Raw genomic sequence first — 13,333 nt, 5'->3', positions numbered from 1 at the left:
AATATATGATACTTTCCATAGTTGGGGGATGTAAGCTTCTTGTATGGAGCGGTTAATCAGAATTGAGACAGGGTAGGCTAGGGACTCTGCGGCTAATTTTAGGAAATTAATGAGTAAGCCATCAGCTGCGAGAGTGGTAGGTTTTAGTTTTGAGAGTAGTTTTTTTACTATGGAGGTTGGTATGGGCGAGAAAGTAAATGATGGTATATTATTGTGTTCCTTAGTGGGGGGTGGATAGAGAGTTATTGCTAGATAGCTGGGTAGATAGTGATAGAACAGAATCTGTGAAGTGATGGTTGAATTGAGAAGCTATGCTGTCATTATTAGTGTTTGTGCTGGGAGCTGGGGTGGTAGTTTTGCCAGGTTTCAGAAGGGAATTGATAGCATGCCAGAATGTTTGGAGGTTTTTGGAATGTTTGTTTTGGATATTTCGGAAGTAGCTTTGTTTATCTAGTTTTGTTTGTCTTTTGCTTGATTACAAAGTTGTTGATAGTTCTGCCTATTTAAGCTAGTGTTGTTCTTTTTTCAGGTCTTCCAGGCATTGTCTCTGGCTTTTAGTAAGCTTTTTGTGGTCCTAGTCAGCCAAGGGGCATAGTTTACTTTGGTTCTGCGTTTTCGAATGGGAGCTATTGTATTAAGAACATTCATAAAAGTACTATTGAAAAGTTTAACTGCCTGGTCTAGTTCCAGAGTATGTAATGGTTGCCAATTACATTGTTGTAACATACTGTTAAGAATTTGTGAATTTACCTTGCGCTCATCTCTAGTTTCCTTATACAGCATGGGTTTGGGTATGATTAACTTTTTACGAAGAAGGAAAGTGAGGCAGTGATCGCTGAGTGCATCAGGTAGGCAGCCCACATGATAATTCTGCTTGGGGAAGTTTACTAAAGTCCAATCTAGACTTGACTGTTTCTGTTTTTGTCCACTCTGATGGGTTTTTGGATTAGTTGTGAGAATCCGAATAAGTTTATATAGTTTGTGGGATTGCTAGAATTGCAGGATAGCCAGTCTAGGTTTAGGTCTTCTAACAGGATAGTTTCTTGTGGCAGGTTGGCTGTAGCTCATTGTAAGATTTCCTCTATTATTGGGGGGTTATTTCCTGGAGGGATATAACTGCATAGGATGTTGACTGTCTTTTTGTTTTTTAGGGATAAAATTGAGCCTAATGTTTCTGCATTTAGGAATTTGGAAAGTGGGGTTTGCAGAGGCTGGAGGTTGAGTGTGTTTTTAAATATAATTGCAACTCTGCCTCCCTTTCTAGCATCTCTCTCTAGTCTTAAGATGTTATAGCCTGGTGGGAGAATTTTTTTCATTTTGGGTGGGGGTTTTAGCCAGGTTTCAGTAATGGTTAGAAAATCCAGGGAGTAGTGGGCTATGAATGTGTGTAGGTCATGCAATTTGTTAGATATACTTCTTGAGTTTAGTTTAATAATAAGTAGGTCTGATTTCTTTTTGTGTGAGAGAAAGTTGTTGCATGGACCTGGGTTGGGGTGTATGTCTCCTGAGATTAGTAAACATATTTTGTAGAATAGTTTGAGTTTTACAGCATGTGCTAGGTCTATATTTGCTCTAGGTAGTGTTTGTCTTTTGAGCGGTATAGTGGTGTGTGTTTTGTATATATAGAATAATGCGCTATCATTAAATAGTGTAGAGCAGATTGTAAAATGTATGTGTCTGTGTGTGTGTGAAAGTATGTATTGTGTGGAAGGTACTGTTTAATGGCATGTTAGTGGGTGTGGATGTGGTGTAGGTTAGAGTGGAGAGAGTTAGTACTAGTACTGGTAGTATGAATTGCATGGTTTGTCTAGTTACTAGAGATATTGAGATAGGAAGTAAGGAGGGTGTGATAGTGGTTGGAGCTTAGGTCTTTAGTTTGGCTATTGGGTGGGGTGTTTAGTTTGGGTGTGGCTGGGTGTAATTGAAGGAAGTTGCTGATTGGTGTGGAGATTGGATTGGTTTTCAGGGTATAGTATAAGTTTAGCTGCACTGGGGGTGTGTGGAATTTGGGGGTAGGGGAGCAGAGTGAGCCTGGAGGGCGAACGGAGCAGGAAGAACCGAGAGGTGAGGTGGCTCAGGAAAAAACAATCAGTGAACAGGATTTCAACTGCAGGTAAAGCCAGGGAGTGGGTTGTATCTTTGTGGTGTCTGCACTAAAAGTATGTTCAAGAACTGTTATAATTTCTACAAAAAATACCTAGGGAGAAAGAGAATTATTAAGTGGAATACTCTGTTGAGGGGCAGAGAGAAATCCTATTTGGTAAGTCTGCAAAGGTCTTATAAAATGGGTTTAGCAGGACCTTTTTAGGGTGAAATGCTGCCACCTGGTGGCGAAGAAGGGGGAGTGATGCACAGCATTTTAGGAGTCTGCATAACACTTGTAATGCTTTTAAGGGGTTAGTAGGAGCAGTCTGGGGATAACCATGGGCTCAGGGGGCTTGTGGCAGGCTGCTATCACATACACTGGTTAGGACGCTGGATAACACTATAATGCTGTTACAATATTGCCCTTAGAGCTACATACACTGAGTTGTCTCTGTAGGAGTGGAATTGAGCCTTTTTCTCTTTGGGAGGTGATTGTTATGCCTGGGAGCAGGGTATCCTCAGACATCCTCACTATGACCGGAGGGATTTCTGACAGTAAATACTATCCTTATTTGTAAGGGTAGTACAGGGAGTGCCCGTGGTTACAGCTGTAAGGAGAGGAGAGACAAAAAAAACTTAGTACTTCAGGAAAGTAGGAGGAGGATTGTGTAGAGGACAGGGCATAGAGAAGGAGAGTTCAGAGTGAGAGGTCAGAGAGATTATGTAGAGGATAGGGCATAGAGAATGAGAGTTCAGAGTGAGAGGGACAGTACCAGCATGAGCCAAGGAAAGAGGATACTGAGAGTAAAAGAGGGAAGAGAGTCAGGTGGAGGGAGAGACCTCTACTGTAGCAGAAGAAAGAGTAGAACAGGAGGCAGAGGGAGAGACAACTGCAGAAATAAGGATAGATGAAGAGGAATGGGAGGCAGATTAGTAGTACAAAGTATAGAGTTCCACTAGTAAATACAGTGCCCCTGTTAACTCAGGGAGTACAATTGTATCAAACACTCTACACAAAATAAAATGCAATGCCCCTGTTAACTCGAGGAGAACACTTGTATCAATCTCTCTACACAAAATAAAATATGCTACAATGCATTCATATGGATATGGTTATTCTCTGCACATGCAATGCCCCTGTTAACTTGAGGAGAACACTTGATTAAGAGATGATAAACATGGTGATTTAATTTATTTCCTCAATCTTGTTTTAGTATGTCAAGAAATGTAACATTAAAAGGTTTGATACTCTTTTTCCAAGTAGGTGTAATTGTACATTCATTAACAGTCGGATTAACAAAATGATAGTTCTCTGTTAAAGCTGTTCATTTGGTAAATCACGCCATGATTAAACAAAGAAATAGGTATGCCACTGCGAATAAATGTCCTTCGGCACAAACGAATAATAAATTAAAGAAAAGTTCATGAATAGTGCAAGGACGAAACACTGCAGTGCATTTAAGAGTGCACACTTTAAGATAAACATTGTATCCTTTTTATACTATATATTTTTATATAAAGCTATATATTTTTGTATTTTATATTAGAGGTATGTGGTTATAGGTTTAGATAGCTATGTATAAGTCTATAGTATAGTGCTTTAATAGGATGCTGTGAATGAGATGTATTTTGATAGGCTGAGTTCTTCGTGATTTAATTGATTATGATTAGCTTTTCTATTTAAATGATGTATCATGTTGTTTTAAATGTCTGAAGAAGCACCATTTTTTGGGTACAAAAGCACTTACCATACCATTAAAGTTTATACATTTGTTTATACCGTGCTGCTGTGTGCCATCCTTTGCACTATTCATAAACTTTTGTTTGAAATCACACCATGATCAGCTATCGTGTTCACAGAATACTGCTCTAGCATTAGTTCATATGTTTCCAATACAACTAAAAGGACACATTGCTGGTATTTGTGATGCGGGCAGCTAATTAATATGTGCACTGTCAAAACAGACTGTGAGTGTCCTTTATCTGCTTTTGTTTATATCTGATTCAGGAATAAAAAAATGCAACTTGGTCTCAAACAGTAAAGTATAATAAATAAAAATTGCATTGCTCTGCCAGCAAATTTGTATAATGCTATGAAAGCTATTCATTTTCCTATTGCAGTTGTCTAGTAATTAAATTCATAAAGTTTATAACCATTAGACTGTACTTTCTTTCCAAGAGCTACATACCTTTTTGATAAACTGATGTTCTACTAAAAAAAGTAATTGGAGGGTAATTGTTTGGGTCTATATTATATATTCGAACTTTCTAAACTTCAAATCCCATATGTTTGACAACATATGATTGAGGTTTAAAAGTCTGAATATATAATAAAACAAAAAAAAAACTTACCTTAATGGTGCAGGCAGGAGAACAAGCCCCCCCCCCCTGCACCCCACCACACTCCCCCTACTTAAATATACCAACTCCGAGATCGCACATAAGTGCAAAAAAGGGAAATTCTCCCATTCTGCACCAAATGGCGCTGTTACCTTTAACCTTCGAACTCTTGAAATTTCGATCAAATTGTGTCGACCATATGCCATTCGAAATTTCAAGCATTTGTGGTTCTAACAGGAACCCTAATTGTTTGTAGATATAGATTCAGCAAGCACTACTAAATCACTACTAACAACAACAACAAAAAAGCCAATAATACTGCAAGTGATTCACTTTACTCAAATTACGTAGCAAGACTCTGTAATGCACTCCCTCAAACAATCAGATCTACAACTAACCCTGCTCACTATAAAAAACTACTCAAAAGTCATCCAACATTTTATTCCATTACTCTTAGATATAATAGCAATTTTATAAGGAGTGAAAAAACTTCTATGTAGAAATTTTCAAGTAAACAGCTTCCAATAAAGAAAAGATGTGCTATTCACATACTTTAATAACTGCTTTTATTATCTACCGATAGGGATATCCCCCAGGAAATCTTGTAAAATGACAATGCTACATTCTGGCCTTGTGTTTCAATTCATCTGATGGTTTGTCTGCCCTCCTTACAGTATATTGATCACTGACTTGTAATTATTCCAGTACAAACCATCCATGATGCTTTACAATACAACGAAAGTATCAACATGTTCATAGACATAGAAAGTGCTGAATACGTTTTCATATGAGTCTTGTACTTTACATAAATTATATACATTTCAGACTTGTTTTTATCTTATGATATTTCTCTGTGAAAATGTAAACAAAGTTGAAAAAAACTGCAGCTGCTGCTAAGAACTTAAGAATTCTTTCTGGCATTTTGGTGTTAGAGAAGAATTCTACAGTGTCAGTTGGGAAAAGATTCAAAAGTTTGCAGCACTGGTTTTCTTCTAATCTAATAATTAAATAGTTTACATTTTGCAGAATAAAATATTTTTTGTAATTAGACAGGTCATCTCTAAAGCAAATCAAAGCTCTTTCTTTACAGACTTACCAAAACTATAAAACAAACAGGTCCCATGAAGCTCCATATAAAGCCACTTTTTATTTCCAACCAGCACCTAAAAAAGTGACAAGGTAGGATTAATTAATGCAAAAAATACGTTTACAAAAACAGAGCTATCATGAGTGGTGAAGCCCATCGCATAACTCCTACAATTCTAGCTTTCATCAGCCATGAGCTGTGATCACAGCTAATAAACATGTTACTGCAGCTTTTGCCACAATATGAATGTTATATGTGTTCAGTTCCATAACCAAACTATAAAAATAATGATAGCCAAATAGCAGAGTAGGTGCCTTTTCCTCCAGAAATGATTTGTATATCAAATATTGGCCAGTTGTCAATGTCTTTTCATGGCCTCACGTCAATGATGCATGATCCTACAGTTGAATAATAGGACTTAACCCTGTCCATAATGGCTATCTGTCCTTTCCTGGGGCAAAGTCTGAGAATTTCCTGTTTCTTGTATTTATGGTGTGTGTGTGTGTGTGTGTGTGTGTGTGTGTGTGTGTGTGTGTGTGTGTGTGTGTGTGTGTGTGTGTGTGTGTGTGTGTGTGTGTGTGTGTTTGTGTGCTTGTGCATGTGTGTCACATTAGTTTAGAGAAGTTGCATGATATCACAGATGGTTGTACACAAGGCAGCATGCATTTGTCCTTTGTTTTTACTATTTGAGATAAAGAAACACTAGAAATGTTTTTTCCAGATTTATGCTGCCTCCGGGATCTCATTTACTCCTCTTCTTAGGGTTCATGTAAGACGTAGGCATGATCAGGTTAATTAATGGAGTTCAGGAAGGTAAACCAGTAGGGGAGGGGAAAAAGTACACAGCAAAGTCTGCTAAGCAGTCTGGTTTAATATTCTTTAGATAAGCTGCAATATCTCACAATTAAACAAAATATGTCATGTTGAAAAGAAGGCTAAAGAAGCCAAATGCAGATTATTGTTTGTCAGTACACAGTTAAATAAATACATCTTGGGTGACACAAGACCATTTTAGTCATTAAACATCAAGCCTTCTTCATATAAAACTAAAGCGTAGCCAAACTTAGTATTTTTAATGACGCAAATACCATATGGTCTCTTTTCTCTTGAAACACAAAACTACAGGAGATTTCATTGAGCAACTGTTGGAGACTACCCAGATGCCTTTGTACCCTAAATCCAAGTGATGACCATCTCAACAAGTTCCTGTCCAAGAAAAAATGGTGCAAGGCTTTTAGTAGAAATCACAAAACATCTTTATTTGCCTTGTTTATAGATAAATACTCTTGTGTGTAACGTTGTTTATATGGGTTAACAGTACTGGAGGAGGGGTTGGCCAAGGGTGTGTGTCTTCTGAATGGCCTCAGTCTTCACTCACTGGGATAGGGTCAGAAGGTCCCATCTTGTTTGCATATACCCAAAGAGTGACCAATAGGGCACTAACAAATTAGATGAGCTGTCTCTACTAGATGTTTGCCCTTTTAAACTTTAGAAATGACAGTTCAGGCACACAATTCTGTATGTTACGAAAATAAATAAAAAGAAAACTTTTGCAGCGCTTTCAAATTATCTTTATCAGATCCATCAAGCTATCAGAAAACTTCCTCATGTAACTAGAGAATGTGTAAAAGAACAACAGTGAAATCTCATTAAATAAGCAAACACTTATTAACAAACTATGTAGCTGAGACATAAATGAAAGCCCCATAAAACTGTAACTTCTGTTTTTGTCTGAATGTGGTCATTGTCATCAGCCTATTTTTCTCATGTTTGCATGAGATAATGTTTAAACTACTGGGTGGCAAGCCTTGGAAGGTATTTGTCAGAACATTTGTTTAACCCATAAAGAGGAACATGCATGCAATACACCTCTAGCAGTCATGCTGACAATAGAGAGGGTTACAGAAAAACATTTCAGAGGCATAGTGGTCAGTGCAGTAGTTTTTATTGAAGCAGTTCACTATTAATGACCATCAACTTACATTCAAGAGAGTAAAACATGCAAAGGTTTATTCCTTAAAATGTGACACATATCGGCATTGTTGTTTGTTGGCCAAAGGGTATGGGCTATAACGGAGAGGAGGCTCAGTCCAGACTTAAACTGCCAATATAAGCTCCTTGTTCACTACATCAGCCCAATAGGATATTGTGGGGAGTTTAATGAGATGAATAATCAAGTAAGATGTACCATGCTTTTAGACATTTCTAAAGTAGTTTTATTAAAAGAAATAAAACACCATAACAATAAAAAACATGGAAAGGTTGGTGATAATGTAATACTCTCTCTGTGCATACTTCAGCTCCTACTCCACAGCAAAAAGAAGGGGCAACATTAGGGCTTGTTGGCAACTTACCTTTGAATATCAATGGGAAATTTTCTCTAAAAACAAATATATGTCAGCAGTCTGGGGTTACTCTCAGAGATTGAAAGCACGCACTTTTAAACTATGTAACTATGGCAACTAACCATGCTACAAATGAGATCTTTATGAGAAGAAAAATGGCCTTAAGGTAATTGTAATAGCAGAAAAATGGAATATGTGTTCGATCCATTGTAATCTTCCTATAAAGGTAGGATGAGAGAATCTCTGCATTCAAAAGCTCAGTGGACATATGGCGTGTGCACCTCTGCTAGTTCAGTGTCAGACTGCAGGGCTCAATGATATTAAGTCTTCCTTGTATGTAGGCCTTGACATGTAATGCAGTACATCCTTGTGTCAACACCACTTATCCTCAGATCCATAAAGGGTGAATTCTAAAACTGACAAGGTTCCTGTTTGTTTTGGCTATGTCCATTTATTTAAAAACATGTCGTGAATCCTAAGGATTTCTAGTTGTTACCAGGAGACAGCTGATACTCTTTGCAACAGTACAATGTTATTTACAGAAATATGGGAGTTAGACGTCTAATATTCTCTTTTAGTATGCCTAATGAATGTGACTGATTTACTGAATTGTAAGACAATTGTTCAATTGTTTGTTGTTCATTAATTCCTGTGTAAAGGACAAAGGCAATTCAGAAAGCACACTCCTAAATGATTGCATATATCCTGGGATTTAGGCAGGTATCGAGTTGTTTTTTGAATATCTGCAAAGAAGACTGTTGAATATGTAAATGAACCCTGTTCCAATGACTGCCTTAAATAGTTTGCTCTTAAGACTGTTCTTAACTCCTCAATTCTGTAAGTAAAATATGCACCTCTGGTTAAAATGCTTGTATTCAACACTTCAGTATTTAGTAGAAATCAATATTCTTCATTCTTGATCCCCCTGTAGGCTAAGAAAAGTTTATGTTTCAGATATCTGTAACTGTATGAAAAGAGGCTTAGACTTTCCTGTCTAGATGGGTATGATTTATCTCTACAAGTTAATTCTTTGTTTTTCAGTAAGTACTGCTTGATTTCTTTCTAACTTCAGAATATCTGCCTAAATACTTCATCCTTAAATTTTCAGGGTCTATGTAGTAGTTTCCCCTCAAGTGTTTGGTGGTGCTCTGTACAGACTCAGACAGCTTGAGTGACATTTTTCCTGTAAAAGCACAATTGAAATTTCTTCAATATCTAGTTGCACACAGGACAACCAGTTTGCGTGACAAGCACTGTCCACAAAGTTGCAAACTGCATACTCCTGAGAATGATTGATATTCTCACTCCAACAGTCTAATCAATAAAAAACGGTCTGTTGCTATTGGTATGAACTTTCTTACTGTCTCCTTTTCTAGCTTGGTGGATATGGGCATCCTCAGGCAATGTAGAAATTGCCTCATGTTCACTGACAGCCAGTTCATTCTCAAACAAACTGACACAGTATGTGAGAGATGTATTTACACAACATCACTAGAGGCAAAGCTCTCACATAAAAGTACTCCTAATGTCAATAAGATTGTCGGTAGTAGACATGCTGTACCAATCATGCACAATTCAAAGCAGACATATAGACCCACATATACTGAAGCACTTACAAGGAACCTTCCTAAACCACAAAGACCTCCTTGAGAAAGGACACATAAAAAATGCCCTCAGCAGCCCCAAATGCACTCTTTCAAAACAACACCCACATCAACACACAGAGCTGCATCTCATGGAGCCTCTAAGCCCATAAGGCAAGCCACCAAACAATCCAACATTCTAGTCATTGCAGACTCCTTTGTGAGACAAAATGATGTTCCTCTCACCAGCCTGAGTAAGGAGAAATGTACAGTCACTTGTTTATCAGGGGCTAGGATCCACCAGACTACGCATGCACTCAGGTCATTGGATCACAATTACCAATATGACTCAGTCATAGTCCATGTGGGAGTAAATGACCTGAGACATATCTCCCCAGACTATATGAAGAGAGGCATCATAGAGCTTTCGGAATATGTGTCTCAGGCTGGTATGAGCCTAGCATTGAGCAGCATTTTACCTTCTCCAAGGATGATGCCACAATACGAACAAAAGATAATTGGCTTTAATAATTGACTTAGTTTCTGGTGTCATTCTAAGGGGCTGCAATATTTGTCAGCACGGAAGGAGATGGTCAACAGTCCATGCTGCTTTGCCAGGGATGGTCTACACCTCTCCCCTCTAGGCTTAAAATATTAGGTAAAACATTGTCTTCCCCCATAGTGGCTTTTTTAGACAATGCCAAACTGAAAGTACCTCCAACATAGCAAACCAAAACCAAGAACATCTAAAGATATTACTGTTCAATGCTAGGAGCCTAAACAAAAAAATCCCTCCTGGAATCTATCTTCACCCTAGAGAATGCTGATGCCTGTGCGGTCTCTGAGACATGGTTTAAAGCCATGGACAGCACCAACAGTGCAGGGTTATAATGCCTTCCACACATTTAGACGAGCTACTTCACAGGCAGGGGACTAAAGGTGGATGTGTCTCTATTTACATCAAAAATAAATATACTTCAAGGCTGGTCAAACAAGACAATGCACTTGAGCTGCTCCATGTTCAAATCACCATAGGTAAAATCCAATACCACTTCCTTGCAAGCTATAGGTCCCCCTCTATGACCCAGGAAACCCATACCATGTATTTAAACTTATTAGAAACACTAACCATTCAACCTAACACCATATTCATGGGTGACTTTATTTACCCCACTATTATCTGGGAGTCCTATATGACATCAGACATACATGCAAAGAGATTCCTGGATTTTGTAAACACAAACTCCCTAGACCAGATAGTCAGTACACCAACCAGGGTGCAACCATACTGGATATGGTCCTCACTGATATGGGAGACTGCTGCGCAGCCCCTACTATAATGCCTTCCCTGGTAAGGTCAGACCACAAAATGGTCTCCTTTGAAGGAAAAATAAAACCCGGATGCCCAGCTAAACCAAGAATTTTCAGGAACTATTCTAGGGCTAATCTCCTGCTATTAAGTGAGAACCTGGCAACATTTCAAGACCTTATAAATCCTGGGAAAACTTCTGCCTATGCAGAACTGTTCATAGAAACCCTGTACACACATGTTAATAGGTACATAGAGGCATCTGTACCCACCAGAAGTAGTACAGAACTAACTCAAAAAACAAATTGAAGAATTAATTATCAAGGTGCTGCTTACTGTGCTGGAACCAAAATCTTAAGACACTGAGGTCTTGCTGGCTGGATTCTGCTGAAATCAAAGTCTAGTTATAATTGCATTCACAGTCTGTTGCCCACAAAAACTTGCAGAATATACACTGATGCAGCATCAAACTCGGTCATAAAAGCAGTAACCAATAAATAACTTTTATAACAAATCACACAAACTACTGTTACAGCTTCAGGTACTGTGCTACTTTACTTCTCAAACAGCATGGATGATGTGAGAGATACAATATTACCTCAGAACAAATGTGTGTTCCTACACAAATATCTCTAACAATGTTATCTGTTGTAATCTCTCTATAGTGGTTTTACATCCTGTTTTTCTCCTTGGTATTCTATTTTGGTCTTTGTAGGAAAACATCTGTTTGTTGGTGTTTGCAGAAAACTATGTTTTCATCCTGTAGAGAAATTATGCTGGTATTGTCTTTTAAGGAAACATATTGTGCAAATGCTGACTTGATGAAAGCATTTCCAATCAAACTTCCTTGCTTAACAGTGTCATATAATAGAAACATGTACAGATTGTTTTCCTGTTGTCCATTCGTTAAAGAAGCAGGTTAGCTTTCTTACTGACCATGTGAAATGCATGCATCCTGTTTTTTACAATTTTGTCAAGTCTGCAAGAGGGCAGCTTTACTGCTGACAGTGTGAAATGCATACATTCTTGCTGATTCTGTAGGAAATATGTCCATTAAGCAAATTCCTTATGTTTCAAGCCACAGTCATTTAGTATGGATGCTAATCACATATTGCCAAACTCTATTTCTACATTTAAGCAAGCTTTAATTTATACCTCATTTATGTTGCATATTTGTAGCATCGGATGCATAACAGGAGGAAGAAAATCATTGCAAAAATTATGAGGTGCAGCAGCCAGCATGATAAAAGAACTCTCATTAAACTAAACAAACAACTCAGAGGACAAATAAAGTCTACCAAAGCCAAATTTAAGGTAAGTTTGGCCTCAAAGGCCAAGGGTAACCGCAAAGCATTATTTAGCTATGTCCACAACATCAAAGGCAATACACAATTGTGTGCAGAGCTCATTGTAAGCGGAGTCATCTATACTGAGTCAGAAGATATAGCACACCTCCTGACTGATAAATTCAGCTTCAGCTTTACTCCTCTCTCTCCCCCTCAACCTTCCCTTAGGAAATATCAAATATATCTCCCCCTACTATCACTAGGGAACAGGTCCTTAATGTGCTCTCTAAGAGAAAGAACAATGCGTCAATGGGCCCAGACAATATCCCAGCATACCTTCTAAATAGCATGAAACATGACCTATCAGGGCTTCTGGAATTACTGTTTAACTGTAGCATCCAACCAGGCATCATGCCTCATAAATAGAGAAAGGCAACAGTCATTCCTTATCCATCTACAGACACTGGAAACTACAGACCCATAAGTCTTACTAGTCGTATATGTAAAGCCATGAAAAGAATTATCATGGAGATGATCAATAGAGATATAGTAAACCTCCAGGCACTTGACCCAACTGAGTTTGGTTTCATCAAGGGCAGATCATGCCAATTCAATTTGGTGGACTTCTCTGAGAAGGTCACCAAAGCAATGGATGAGGGCAAAATCCTTCACACTGCCTACCTTGACCTGGCCAAGGCATTTGACACAGTACTTCACATGGGTATTGTTGACAACTCAAGAGGTTCGGTACAAACCCATATGTCACTCGATGGATAGCCATCCGGCTCACAGACGGGACCCAGGAGGTTAGAATTGGGGAGTCCACCTCTACAAAGAGGCTAGTCACAAATGGAGTCCCTCAGGGATCAGTCCTTGGATTGCTCCTTTTTGGCATTTACTTCTCAGAAGTCAAGGCCAGTGTCAGTGGTCTCTGGCTGACTAGATTTGCTGCAGATGATTACAAATTAGGAGCTGTCATTGAATCTTAGACTGACACAAATGTCCTCCAGGACAGGCTGACACAGACAAACAACTGATGTCAGACTCATGGACTAAAACTAAATGCCAAGAAATGCATAATAGTACCTTTGGGGAGTCATCCATCCCTGGTAAGAATCATATTGACAACACAACACTTAGAGTTGACCCAGTAGTCAGGGACTTAGGGGCACACATAGATGGTAATCTATCCTTTGATCATCATGTGTCTACAGTGGTGAGGAAATCATTCTATGTTGTGCAAGTTATAAACAAAGGTATGTCATCTAAGTCCAGGGAAGTCATTGTTCCACTGTATT

General features: G+C 38.5%; 1 protein-coding gene across 1 annotated transcript in view; it reads right to left on the bottom strand.

The window, feature by feature from the left end:
- LOC122812216 (adhesion G protein-coupled receptor E1-like) overlaps positions 1-13,333 on the bottom strand; it is a 1,201,768-nt gene that overhangs the window by 312,349 nt on the left and 876,086 nt on the right. Inside the window, exon 18 of the mRNA XM_044084558.1 lies at positions 5,522-5,588. Coding sequence (XP_043940493.1) covers positions 5,522-5,588 — 67 coding nt within the window. The remainder of the gene's footprint in view (positions 1-5,521; positions 5,589-13,333) is intronic.

This window comes from Protopterus annectens, chromosome 9.part0, assembly GCF_019279795.1.
Source record: "Protopterus annectens isolate FY-2018-M chromosome 9.part0, PAN1.0, whole genome shotgun sequence".
Classification (NCBI taxonomy): Eukaryota; Metazoa; Chordata; order Ceratodontiformes; family Protopteridae; genus Protopterus; species Protopterus annectens.
Note: the sequence above shows the minus strand (reverse complement) of the source record. Positions and strands in the feature narration are given on the sequence as shown.